Source organism: Panthera leo, chromosome D4 (genome assembly GCF_018350215.1).
Source record: "Panthera leo isolate Ple1 chromosome D4, P.leo_Ple1_pat1.1, whole genome shotgun sequence".
NCBI classification, from domain to species: Eukaryota; Metazoa; Chordata; class Mammalia; order Carnivora; family Felidae; genus Panthera; species Panthera leo.
Window position 1 is genome coordinate 69493722 of NC_056691.1, and position 13204 is coordinate 69506925.

General features: G+C 42.6%; 2 protein-coding genes across 5 annotated transcripts in view; one reads left to right on the forward strand and one right to left on the reverse strand.

Moving 5' to 3' along the window:
- The first annotated feature begins 1224 nt into the window (after nucleotides 1-1224).
- Nucleotides 1225-2746, forward strand: ACTL7A (actin like 7A). The gene has a single exon (XM_042911826.1). It carries the CDS (start codon nucleotides 1304-1306, stop codon nucleotides 2624-2626), a length of 1323 nt encoding a protein of 440 aa, XP_042767760.1. The 5' UTR covers nucleotides 1225-1303; the 3' UTR covers nucleotides 2627-2746.
- A 3727-nt stretch (nucleotides 2747-6473) lies between these two features.
- The window catches only part of ELP1 (elongator acetyltransferase complex subunit 1), a 58490-nt gene continuing 51759 nt past the window's right edge, over nucleotides 6474-13204 (reverse strand). For all 4 annotated transcript variants that reach the window (XM_042911823.1, XM_042911822.1, XM_042911819.1 and 1 more), the window contains exons 36-37: nucleotides 11777-11852; nucleotides 6474-8509 (exon numbers count right to left, since the gene is read on the reverse strand). In XM_042911823.1, the coding sequence (XP_042767757.1) occupies nucleotides 8442-8509; nucleotides 11777-11852 (144 nt within the window). In that variant the 3' untranslated portion in view covers nucleotides 6474-8441. The remainder of the gene's footprint in view (nucleotides 8510-11776; nucleotides 11853-13204) is intronic.

Genomic DNA, 13204 nt, shown 5'->3' on the forward strand with positions numbered 1-13204 from the left:
CCAATGTGCCCAGCTTCAGAGATGGCACGTGAGATGGTGGCCATGCAGCTTCAGAGACACATTGTGGGTCTCGTCAAGGTGTGTCCACACCACACCCCTGGGAAGTAGTCAGAGTTGGGAGAGCTTGGCCACCGCTGGATGGACATCCATGGGTGAGCTCCACACCCTAGAGCCTCAGTGTTCTCTTCAGTGCAATTCTGCACGGTCCAATCTCGCTGCCAACCTGCATGGAGTATGTGCACAGATATGGGCCTAAAAATTATTCTTCTGCAGGCTGTCCTGAGAAACAAGGGAGACAGAAGTGCTCAGTCACCAGAGCAGCAATTAGTCCTGCTAAATAAACTGGGTAGTGTCCACAGTGCTCAAAACTCCCTAGTGCTTTCTGATCTCACGCAGAGTCAGAACCAAAGTCCTAGTCATGGCCCAAGAGGATGGATGTGGGCTGCTCACCCTTCCCGCCCCTCCTCCCCCCTCATAGTTTTCCTTGCTCTCCCCACTCGGCCACGTGGGTCTGGGGATCCTTTAACTCAGGGGCCAGCAAACTTTTTCTATATGGGCCTGATAGTAAAAATTTGCACTTTTGTGGGCCATGCAGTCTTTGTGGCAATGAGTCCAATTCTGTGGTGGTAGCACAAAAGCAGCCATAGACAAGATGTAAATGAGCATGTGTTTAAATAAAAGTTTATTTACCAAAACAGGCAGGCCCTAGTTTGCTGACCCCTTCTCTCACTCATCAGTCACAGCTGCACCCCCATCATCTGCACCTGCTGCTCCCCATATGCAGGATGTACACGTGGCACCCAGCGTCCCTCACCTCCTCAGGTCTTCATTCAAGTGTCACCCTCTCAGGGACCTCTGCCCAGGCACATTAACACAGCCACCTTCCCCAATCTCTTTCTCTGCTTTTTCTCTTTTTGCCCTTAACATTTTCTGTCATCTCTTTGTTTTGGCTATTGTCTATCTCTTCCCAACCCCCAGTGACTAGAACGTAAACTCTACAAGGGCAGAGATTGTTTTTTTTCTCCACGGCTGCCTTTTATTCCCAGCTGCTTTGCCCATTGCAAGTGATCAATAAATAACCGGTTGGCTAAATCAGGTTTATTACAAAATCTAGAAAAAGGTAAGTCACCTCTGAAACAAGTCCACCCCAACATGGGACACAGGTTCCCGGCATCTAGAAAACCCAAGTCACCAGATTATGTCATAATCAGTGATGTCATTGCTGGGAAATTCTCAAGTTGCCATCTGATATAAGCCTTTCAGGCCTTGAAGCCTGTGGGATTGAGGAACTTTCTGAGAGCAAATGGCTCTTGATAGCATGTGGGCTCCACAGGCAGCAGTCATCGGGGACGGGCCTGCCAAGAGAGTATGTGAACAGGTCTCCCCACAGACACACATCCTCCAGACTGCCTCCTTAAAGGATGGCCCGGCAAAGCGGGCAGTGTGGGTCCGCTGCAACTGTTCAGAGCCAGAAGAACCTACTAACTCAAGAACGGTTAAGGACAAACCCAAGGCAGAGGTGACCAAAGCAGTGGTTGTGGACCTCGGCACTGGCTACTGCAAATGTGGCTTTGCAGGGCTGCCAAAGCCCACCCATAACATCTCCACAACAGTGGGGAAGCCCTACATGGAGACGGCTAAAACTGGGGACAATCGCAAGGAGACATTCGTGGGGCGGGAGCTCATCAATCCAGAGGTTCGTCTCAAGCTACTTAATCCTCTGCGACATGGCATCATCGTGGACTGGGATTCCGTGCAAGATATCTGGGAATATCTCTTCCATCAAGAGATGAAGATCGCCCCGGAGGAGCATGCGGTCTTGGTTTCAGACCCACCCCTGAGCCCACACACCAACAGGGAGAAGTACGCTGAAATGCTGTTTGAAACGTTCAACACTCCTGCAATGCACATCGCCTACCAATCCCGCCTGTCCATGTACTCCTATGGAAGGACCTCAGGCCTAGTGGTGGAAGTTGGCCACGGCGTGTCCTACGTGGTCCCCATCTATGAGGGTTATCCCTTGCCCAGCATCACCGGACGGCTGGACTATGCGGGTTCTGACCTGACGGCCTACTTGATGGGCCTGATGAATAACTCGGGGAAACGCTTCACCGAGGACCAGATAGGCATTGTGGAGGACATTAAGAAGAAATGCTGCTTTGTGGCCCTGGACCCCATCGAAGAGAAGAAAATCCCTGCCACTGAGCATACAATCCAGTACATACTGCCTGATGGGAAGGAGATACAGCTGTGCCAGGAAAGGTTCCTCTGCTCAGAGATGTTCTTTAAGCCTTCTCTGATCAAGTCCATGCAGCTGGGGCTTCACACCCAGACAGTGTCTTGCCTTAACAAGTGTGACATTGCCCTCAAACGCGATCTCATGGGGAACATCCTGCTCTGCGGGGGGAGCACTATGCTCAGTGGATTCCCTAACCGGCTGCAGAAGGAGCTGAGCAGCATGTGTCCCAATGACAGCCCCCAGGTAAATGTGTTGCCCGAAAGAGACACTGCAGTATGGACGGGCGGCTCCATCCTGGCATCGCTTCAGGGCTTCCAACCGCTGTGGGTCCACCGCTTTGAGTACCAGGAACACGGGCCTTTCTTCCTGTACAGAAGGTGCTTCTGAACTCTGATAAAGCATGGTTGCCATGCATCCGCTTTGCTGAGTGAGCGCCCGCCATACACACAGAGAGCTGAGCCCGCATGTTTGTTCCCGTAGTATTAAACAATCCTCGTGTTCCCTCCACAGTGTTTCTCTATTTCCTGACTTAGTAATAAGAACAACTTCACAATATGCAGCATGGACCTTAAAATATACTTTTGTCACACAAGAGTGGGAGGGGTGGTGACACAACAAAGACATGTATTATGTGCTGCCTGCTTAAACATTCCTGACAAACAACTAGCTCTAACATTATTCTGTCCCTTTTGTGTATTCCCTTTTAGGAGCTATCTCATTGTTAAATCTGCTCAGGAGGGGCATGTGATGAAGAGAGAGGAGACAGTATGTTAGGGCATGTAAGAACAGTTCTTTTGGTAAACACCAATAGGAAGTATGCTATAATGGCTCAACTTCCCATAGAGCAGCAGAATACATATCATGCTTCGTGGAGGCTTGTAAAGAGCTGATGAGGGTGTCTGATCCCTGCGCTAACTGTACTTCTAGTTCTGACCGTGAGTCATGCCTCAATACCAGTTCTTATCAAGCCACCATGGTGGCTGCTTGCTGAAACCTGCCATATTATGAGCAAGATATGCGTGTGTGTCTGAAGGGGATAGCTATTCAGCTGTTCATCTCCTACTAGATGGGATTCCTCATCAACCTGTAGGATATACAGTTAGAATCTGGGATGGGCGAGGATAGAGGCTGCCAGTTCTGGGGCTAAGGGTATGGGTTTATAGGAACCTTCCCTATGCTGGTCATTCTAACACAACTGAGGAGCCAGAAGGAACGCACAGCCCTCAGAACCAGAGAAGCCCTTCCAGGGCCCAGGCACGTTCTGTGGTGGTCCTGTGGGGTCAGTTTGTAAATGGAACACAGATTTTTTGGAATAGTCCCCAGTACATTCTCTGCCCTGTCTAAACCTCAGCATCTGAACACTGGCAGGGAGCAGCATCAAATAGAAGGAAATGGGCTTTGAACTCTGTGATTTAAAACTGATTTCACTACCACCTAACTCTGATCTGAGTCTACTTACCTATAATATTGAATTCAAATGCCTACTTCACACAACTGATGTACAAAACAGAGATAAACACTCAAATACTAGAATTTGGCCTCTGGGAGATGACCACAAGAGCTAGCTAGAATTACCTTGCAGACTTCTAGCTCTTACACAGGAGCCCCAAAGTCTTAACCATGCTTCTTAGTCATATGTACACCCAAAAGTACACATTCAAGCACTCACAGGAGAGGTACGACATCTCTACAATCCCCAGGGAAAAGCCCTACAGAGCCATCTTCATAGTATCTGCCTTGAAAGACCTGATCCAGGCACAGCTGACTGGCACCAGCAAGCTGGAGTAGAGAGGGAAAGACAACACAGAAGGGCATGTGGAGTTCCTACAGTTGACCAAGGATGACTAAACCTTATCCTGAAGTATCAAAGGATCACCTAGAAGTTGGGTACATTGACTTGAGAGAGAAGTTTAAGATCTTATTAACCTCAGTTTCTGCCCAAACCACTCTTAACATTCCATGAACACTACTGGGCAGATTGAAATCTGTTTAATTCCTCCAGCAGGGGTGGTAAAACCTATGGGCTCCACCTAGGAATATTTTTTTGTTTGTTTTTTGAAAGAGAGAGTGTCTGCGTGCAAGTGGGGGAGGGGCAGACGAAGAGAGGAGGAGGGGGGAGAGAGACAGAGAAAGAGAGAATCTTCAGCAGGCTCCATGTGAGATCATGAAGGACCAAAGCCAAAATCGAGTCAGATGTCCAACCGACTGAGCCACCCAGGTGCCCCAGAATAATATTTTAAAATCTAGAAAATAAAATGGGATTACAGAGAAAACCAATCATATGTCTTTAAATCCCTTAAGTATCTATGATCCCCAAGTCAAGGATCCCCAAAAAGGTGAGTCTTGATGAAGGGGAAGCATGGGAGGTGGCTCTGGAGGGAATCTTCAGGCCATGGTAGGCCTAAATGTTCTGCTGCACTTTAATATGGAAACATTCCAGAGACACCTGGGTGGCTCAGTCAGTTAAGCACCCAACTCTTGACTTCAGCTCAGGTTACGATCTCATGGTTTGTGAGATCGAACCCTACATTGGGCTCCACAGTGATAGCATGGCACCTGCTTGGGGTTCTCTCTGTTCTCCTCCCCCTCTCATTCTGCAAGCTCTCTCTCAAAATAAATAAACCTGAAAAAAAAAAAATGAACAAATACCAAAAAAAGGAAAAACACCAATATAAAGCTGAACAACTACTTATCTTTTCAAAACAGTATGAATTCTCACTTGATCCTTACACAATTCCCCTTGTAGGAAAGAAAGCCATCCTCACCAAAAAATAAAATAAAATAATAATAATAAAAATTAATTAATTAATTAATTAAAAATGAGAGAGAGAGTGCTATGAATAGTTTTGGTAACTACATGAAAGTCATCTTAGCCTAGTGGTTCTCAACTGGAGGCAATTTTGACCCCCAGGGGACATTTGGCAATGTCTAAAAATATGTCTGGTTACCAGAACAGGAGTGGGGGTGTATACAGTGCCGGCATCTAGTGGGTAGAGGCCAGGGTTATTGCGAAACATCCTATAATGCACAGGATAACTCCCTCCAACGAAGAATGATATGACCCAAAATGTCAATAGTGCTAAGGTACACAATAGTGCCAATGGGCACACAAGGTTGGAGGAAAGCAAGATTCAGTGAGCTTAAGTATCTTTGGGGTAGGGACAGGGGAAAATGGGTGATGGGCATTGGAGAGGGCACTTGTTGGGGTGAGCACTGGAAGTTGTACGTAAGCGATGAACCATGGGAATCTACTCCAAAAACCAAAAGCACACTGTACACACACTGTATGTTAGCCAATCTGACAATAAATTATATTTAAAAAAAAGTCTTTGTCCAAGGGCACTAAGATGGGTGGACCCAAGGCCTTGTTCTTTCCTGTATACCAGAAGAACATCTGTTGGCCTTAAAATGTGGGGGACTTCAGAGCCAATAAGATTAATGGTGGAGTAGGCATGAGGCACAGGCAAGGGCTCAGGGAGCGTAGAAAACACAGAAATCAAGAGCAGGTCTTCAGTGTCCCCAAATATCACTGTATTAGCTTTGACTGGTCTACAGCATCTCGGGAGATTAATGGTTACCTAGCTTAAGATGTTCAGGTTCCCCTCACCTCAGTTACTAACAAATACAACAGACAAGGAAGGACAGCCAGAAACTCCCAAGGGCTTGTCCAGGTGGTACTTCTAGTGAAGCACAGAAGTTTATGGACAAAAAAAACAGGAGGCAAAAAAAACAGCTGACTTTGTTCCCCAAACTGATAATCACCTTAAATTACTAAGACTCATCAGTTTTACTCATTTAAAAAAACAAAATAAAAACCTTCAATGATGGCTATGAATAAAAGGTGAGCATGTGTGTGTACATACACAAATATGTGTGAATGTATGTATGTGTAGACATGTACAGAAAATGAATTTACTTAAAAATATGCGGCAGTACTAAGAAACTACACCAAGCTACATTCATAAACACATAATGAAAATATTACCTCCTGCCTCAGTTTTTAAAAAAAAATTTTTTTTTTAATGCTTATTTATTTTTGAGACAGAGAGAGACAGAGCATGAATGGGGGAGGGTCAGAGAGAGGGAGACACAGAATCCAAAATAGGCTCCAGGCTCCGAGCTGTCAGCACAGAGCCCGACACGGGGCTCGAACTCACAGACTTCGAGATCGTGACCTGAGCCAAAGTCGGCCGCTCAACCGACTGAGCCACCCAGGTGCCCCCTGCCCCAGTTTTTTTAAAGTATAAATTTAAAATGGACTTTGATTGTAGGAGACAGTCCTCTGCAAGTTGCCTCTTGATGTCTAGAGCATCCAAGCAAAGCTTAATCAATGGAACCAACAAAGTAACTGAGGTTTTTTTAGCTTATTGCAGCATGAACTTGTTTTGGGACAGAGTCCAAATTTGGGGGAAGAGTTATATATTCTTTTCTAGAACCCTGACAGAACCCTTCCCCCAAATCGTGTGTTCATCACTTCTAGGAGTTTCTCCTCCTCCCATACACTGCACTTTTCCCATAAATTCTTCCTGGACTCTGCCTTCAATTCAGAAGGTCTGCTCCAGCCTGCTGCTTCTCCAAATGAACAAAATTCCATCTTGCTCACAGGAAAGAGATAGCAATTGATAGTAACTTATATTCACACAAATTCTTTCTTGCTGCTTCAATACATTATCTTAAGGGAACTGAACATCCATAAAATGTCAGACCATTACCAATCCACTTCTATTTCCAAGCACTTGTATTTCCAATGCATCAGGCATGGATGGCTTCTCTATTATCCATAGCAAGAGCACTACATTGTATTAAGATGTCATCTAAGTTACTATGTTCATTTACCCAGGACAAAGAGTAGTCACAAAGCACTTTCAGCCTTTCAGTGTGGAGCACTCAATTATAGCAAATCCATTATGGGCAGAAGTCAAAAAGTACATTTCTACAAGGCAGGAGATATCTTTTTTTAATGTTACTTTGTGAAAATTTTCAGACACACAGGAAAGCTTAATTACACCAGCAAACACACCTAGATTCTATAGTCAACATCATGCTACTCAGGGGCCATCTTTCATTACAATTCTGGGCATATCCACATTCCGAGGACCGAAGGCAGCATTCTCAGTTCATGTGTAGTCATGAAGGTCTTGTTCTGGTACTAAAAGCATGGAAGAAAATTTTAACCTTACCCAAACATCAGCCACAAAACTGCTGTCTAAATGAACTGAGCTTTTTCTAGATTTACCCAAAAGAAAACATCCTCACTTTTTCCAAAGAAAATAACTAAAAGACAGAGATGAGTGAAGCACCATAAAGAAAAATAAATGAAATGGCCTAGACACCGACAGAAAAAACCTTTTAGTTAAAAGTAGCAATTATTTGGAGAAAAAGGAGTAACTTACAACTGTGTACACTGCTCACCATACCAAATGTGCCTGATACTGTTACAGAAATTCTAATCTGTTCCAGCTCTGACACTACTAACTCTCTAACAGAAAATTCACAGGCAGTAAAGAGAGTCCCCGTAACCACTGTAGTGACAGGAGCTCAATGCAGTTGTAACCAACTAGAAGCACATAACCTGGTAAGACATTACAAGATAACAGCTGTCAGCATAGGAACACTGAGAATTTCAAAGGATATATTTAGCTTTATATTCTGCTTTAGTTCAAGGTGAAGAAGTCATTTAAGTGATTGTCACTACATGTTGATAGAACAGCCACGTTGTGTATATATATAATGCTCTCCTCCAGGTACATAACACAATTTAAAAACATTATTTTCTTTTCCTCACACTTTTGAGGGAGAAGCCATGAAACATTATTCCCAATTAACTGAGGCACAAATCAATTATGTGACTTGTCTAAGGTCCCAAAATGAATCAGACTTGTAGCTAGGTATGAGAGCCAATCTTTTGATTACCATAAATACCAAAAATATGCTCTCACACAGCACTAAACCAAAGAACAGTAATTTGTACAAACTGATGCTACATTGGTTAAAGCTTAAAGTTTTGCTAATGATTAAATTAGGCACAAAATAACATAAAATGGAACTGCTTGGTGTCTGCTTAGGTCTGCTGTATACAGCAGCTCTCTACAATGCTAAGGTAGGTTATTGTCTTACTCTTCCCAGTTCCCAACAGCCAGGCCTCAAGGAGTGAGGAGCGGAAGGAAAACAGTCTCTCTGGGGTCCTCCTAACTGGGGTCAGTCACTCTAGAAGGCTCAGTTTCCACGGGGTTCTTTTGTTGATCTTTGGGGGTATCAAAAGCTCAGCATCTAAAAGAAAGGAAAGGGAAACTGTGACAGACACACTCTCTTGTTGCTGGTTGCTGAGGCAGGAACTCTAGCCCAAAAGTAGACGACTGGGCTTTGCGGCTACAAGATAAACATCAGACCAGAGCTAATGTCTGTTACCCTTGCAACCTTCAGTTAGAAGAAACACAGCCTAGAGGCCCTGCCCCAAGAAGAGGAATTTCCATTTCAGGCATGTGGAAGGATATAAGAAAAAATGTCCACTGAGTGATTCAAAGTAGAAGTATGTTCTAGATTTTGAATGGGAGAGGGTGGTGGTAGTGGTTACAAGGCTGTATATGATCATTAAATCTCATCACACTGTATACCTAAGATCTGTACATTCCTCTATCTACAAAATTTACCTCAATTATAAGAGTAAAAAAAAAAAGTGGTGGCATGTTATTCGGTAAATAAAGTTAATCAAGAGAAAATATTTTATGACCAAAAAAATTCTACAAACATACTGATCAATAAAAATGTCCTTACTTAAAAAAAAAAAAAAAAATGTCCTTACTTTTAGAAAAAAGCAAATGGAAGAGGGAAAGATGGTTGGGGTAAAATTATGACTGTTAGCTCAAACTATAAAACTCCCAGACCCTCTTTCTTTTTTTAATACTTTATTTTTTAAGCAATCTCTCCATTCAACGTGAGGGTCGAACCCACAACCCCGAGATCAAGAGTCACACACTCCACCCAGGCCCTCTTTCAGTTAGATTTGTGGTAGCAAGAGATATCTATAGGTAGCAGAGATGTGAGAAAATATGTACATATAAAGGTGTTCTTTCTCAGCACTATTCGTAATAAAGTGCCAACAAAAGTACACCTGTATATATGAGCCACACAGACATTAAAAATTATTTTCAGGAATATTTAACACGAGGGGGACCTGGGTGGCTCAGTCAGTTAAGTATCTGACTCTTGGTTTTAGCTCACGGTTCATGAGCTCAAGCCCTGCATGAGTGCAGAGTCTGCGTGGGATTCTCTTGCTGCCCCTCCTTCCCACTCCCCCCACCCCCCACCCCCCACCAAATAAATCAACTTAAAAAAAATAACATTTAACATGAGAGAAATGCTCAAAATAAAATGTGTTTAAAAACATGATTGCCATATTACACATAAATACATGTACTAGAAATTATCAAATTTTAATATTCTTTGACATAATTTTCTGTACAATCCAGATTTTCACGACTATTCACATCAGTTTGATAATTTCATGTACAACTAGTGTTTTCTACTCCCCCAAAGAGCGATACAAATAAAAATACCATAGGAGGTTTTCCTTATTTTAGGAGACTGATACTGGAAATTCATTATCAGCAAGGCCCATCATTCCATGTGAGATAGTTGATTAAACCTTAAATGAGACAATCTTTTTTACAAAAACATTACAAAATACTCTATTTTATTAAAAAATTAGACGCAACTACGTTTGATTTCTATACTGAACTAAGAATACCAAGTATTGACTTTTTGGCAGGAAAACATAATTGTTCGGCAAACTGTATAAGGACAAGACATGACATCTTTTACCTTTCCACATTTGAATTTCACAGCTACAAGAGTTATTTTTACAAAAATACTTTGAGAGTTTTATCAATTTTTCCAAGACTTTTCTTAATTTTTTGATTGTCAAATCATTCTCATTTGGAACACTTACTTTGTTATATCAATTGTAACTAATAAGCCCAATTCAGCTATGAAGATTCAAGCACTTCTCTGATAACATTTTAATCCATTTTACGAAATTCTACATTTTTGTAAGACTTGTAACTGATCTGTATGATAACACATTGTAAGCATAAAAGAGACAATGCCCATCAAGTCCTGGATCCCAGCAGCAGGAAGTGTGAGTGTGCTTAAACTCCCCTTAGCTGGGGGAGGGGCAGTTGAGGAATATTTGCATGGGACTAATTTTGTCAGTAGTTCCTCTGCCTATTTTTAGATTATGAGACCCTCTCTTTCCCTACACTATCTTGTAATACCCACAAGGACGTTGATAATACTTATGTACTCAGATAACGAGCCTGAGAATATTACTGTCTTTAAGGCTGAGCTGGAAAATGAGAGTGCTCTTTGATAAAGCCACCAAACTACTCTAAAGAAAGCAGTTGACTAGACTTGACTGGAAGGTCAGCATCTGGCCAGGAATGAGGACAGCGGGGCACAAATCACAACTGGATTGGACAAAGTATAAACTGAACAATTACTAAGCTGCCTCAAGTCTAAGATGAATTTTTAGCATCTCAGAAATAAGTGTATGCTTTGGGACTGGTAACAAAAGCAGCCTGTCAGCCTTCAAGAAGAAGGGGAGCTAGGAATACAGTAGTTACTGTCCAGATATAGGAGTTGAGCTGGGATGGAACGTAGTTAATTTATTCCTGGCAGCAACATAAGCTGTTAAAATTAAACTTAATGCGAAACCTCAAAGGCTACTTCAAATGTCATCAGAATGCTAGTATAGAATAGCATTTAAATGGAAAAAATTCAGAATGTTGTTGCCCGTCATATGCTGGAAAATGCAAACCACAGTAGCAAAAACTACCAATTATTTCAGAATAGGTCACTGATGTTTGAAAGCTAAGAGGATGTTGGTATGCTTGACTGATCCACCTGAAGGGTAAATACTCAGGTACCAAACTGATGTGTCAAAAGTTTCTAACCAAATAAAAGAAGAAAGGCTTTAGGGCTTTTAACTTTAAGGGCTGTGCAATCTAATCAGGAATCATCTCCCCCACCAACAACACAAAACAAAACATTTTAGGAATTAGGAAATGCAAATAAAATGCTAGCATTCTTTGGGTTTGCTTTCAAAGTTTAGTGTCAATCCTGAAGATGATTAAAAAGGTTCAGTTCTTAAGTAACGACTATGAAAACGTCCCCAAGATGCAATGCATAACTACCAACAGCCAAAAATGATAATTCAGAAGAGTCATTAAAATATATGGACTATGTAGACTCAGACTTCAACTGTGATGTGCCTGTATGGACAAGTGTATGCCAGGGTATAGACAAGATGATATCAAGATAATTTTTTAAAAAAGTTGTATGTTTAATGTCATGTTGGATTCCCTACCCCTCGGGTTGCTCTTACTAGAAACACTAAACCGATTTTACTAAAGATATAGTCCTAAAATTGAAAGAAAATTGTAGTCAATACCCTGTCTCTCCTCATACTGCTGATCATCTTAACACAGAAAAATACTCCTCTGCTTAGTTCTGTGATAATCTGGAGAAAAAAATACTAACCAAGAACAGGAACTGCAGTCTTCTGTTGTTGGTAAGCGGCCATGATACTATTGGCAGTAGCATTGGGACCTAGAACCTAAGGAGAAAGTAGAACAGCAAAGATCATTTTATACTTCCCGTGACCGCAAATACCGAAGGCCGCATCTCTGCTAGCAGTGAGGAGCTTGTCGTTTTCATAGTATCAAGCGCAGTGATTCTCTTTTCCTTCTGATTTTACTTTGCCAGTTTTCCCACTCTCAACTCAGACCTCCACATCTCCTTTCTTCCAGAAGACACGGTGATGAGGAGGGGAAAACAAAAAAGAAAATCTCAACAATATACTCCTGGTCCTTTCCAAATAAGCAAACCACACACTGCGGGGAGGAGTAGAGTACAAGAGGCTACAGAATACACAGACCATGAGGGGCGCCTGAGTGGCTCAGTCGGTTACGCGTCCGACTTAGGCTCAGGTCATGATCTCGCGGGTTTTGAGTTTGAGCCCTGTGTCCAGCTCTGTGCTGGCGGCTCAGAACCTGGAGCCTGCTTCAGATTCTGTGTGTCTCCCTCTCTCTGTCCCTCCCATGCTCATGCTCTCTCAGTAATAAATAAATGTTAAAAAAAATTTTTTTTAAATAAAAAAAAGAACAGACCATCAAATCGCATTCAAAGATTTGTGAGAATTTTTATATTAAAACAAAAGTGCATATCACGGATGCACGTGTGTAAACTCTGCACACATGTTCAAGGTAAAACAAGAGACATCACAGGAATTCCACACCTGTATGAGCCTCAGTGGGCACATGCCAGTCCCTCTGCTTTGGCTTCACTTGGTTCAGCGTGCACACCCTCGGGGGCACTGTCTCAGCAACAATGTCAATGTCATGCTCAAAGCACCTCCATGTGACTCATGTATCCTGCACATATGCCATTACCATACTTTACCAAGCAAAGCAAAACAATTTTCTGCTCATTTTCCCTAGAAGACTCTTAAAGCCCGTGTCTCAGAAATTAATAGGATCTGAATAAAAAAGGGTAGGGGAGGACATGAGGAGGTTCTATACATTGTTAAGCTTCAAAACCAGTACAGATTTGAAGATGATCACATTTCTTCTAGGCAATACTTCTTTTAGTAAATTCAAGTATTTGTGGGGTGCTGATTCTCAACTGCTTTTATTTTTATGGTACACTACATGCACCTATATCTGCCCTCTTACCTAACCTTCAGAATATTCCAGTGAGGCGTATAGGGAAGTATATTCCCATTTACAACTGAGGAAATCAAGGCCCAGTAAAGCTACATGTTTCTAATCAGTGAGCTGAATACCAATTTCTCTTCCGGCTTCAAAACCACCCTTCCCTACAGTGCTTGTGATGCTGAGAGCCTGAGAAAACATTCGCCTTTGCACCTGGCTCACGATGCTCTGACCATAGCAGACACCAGAGGGACAG

Bases quoted from the DNA above. Each gene is read 5' to 3' on its own strand.
- ACTL7A (XM_042911826.1), top strand. From the start codon at position 1,304: ATGGCTCTTGATAGCATGTGGGCTCCACAGGCAGCAGTCATCGGGGAC.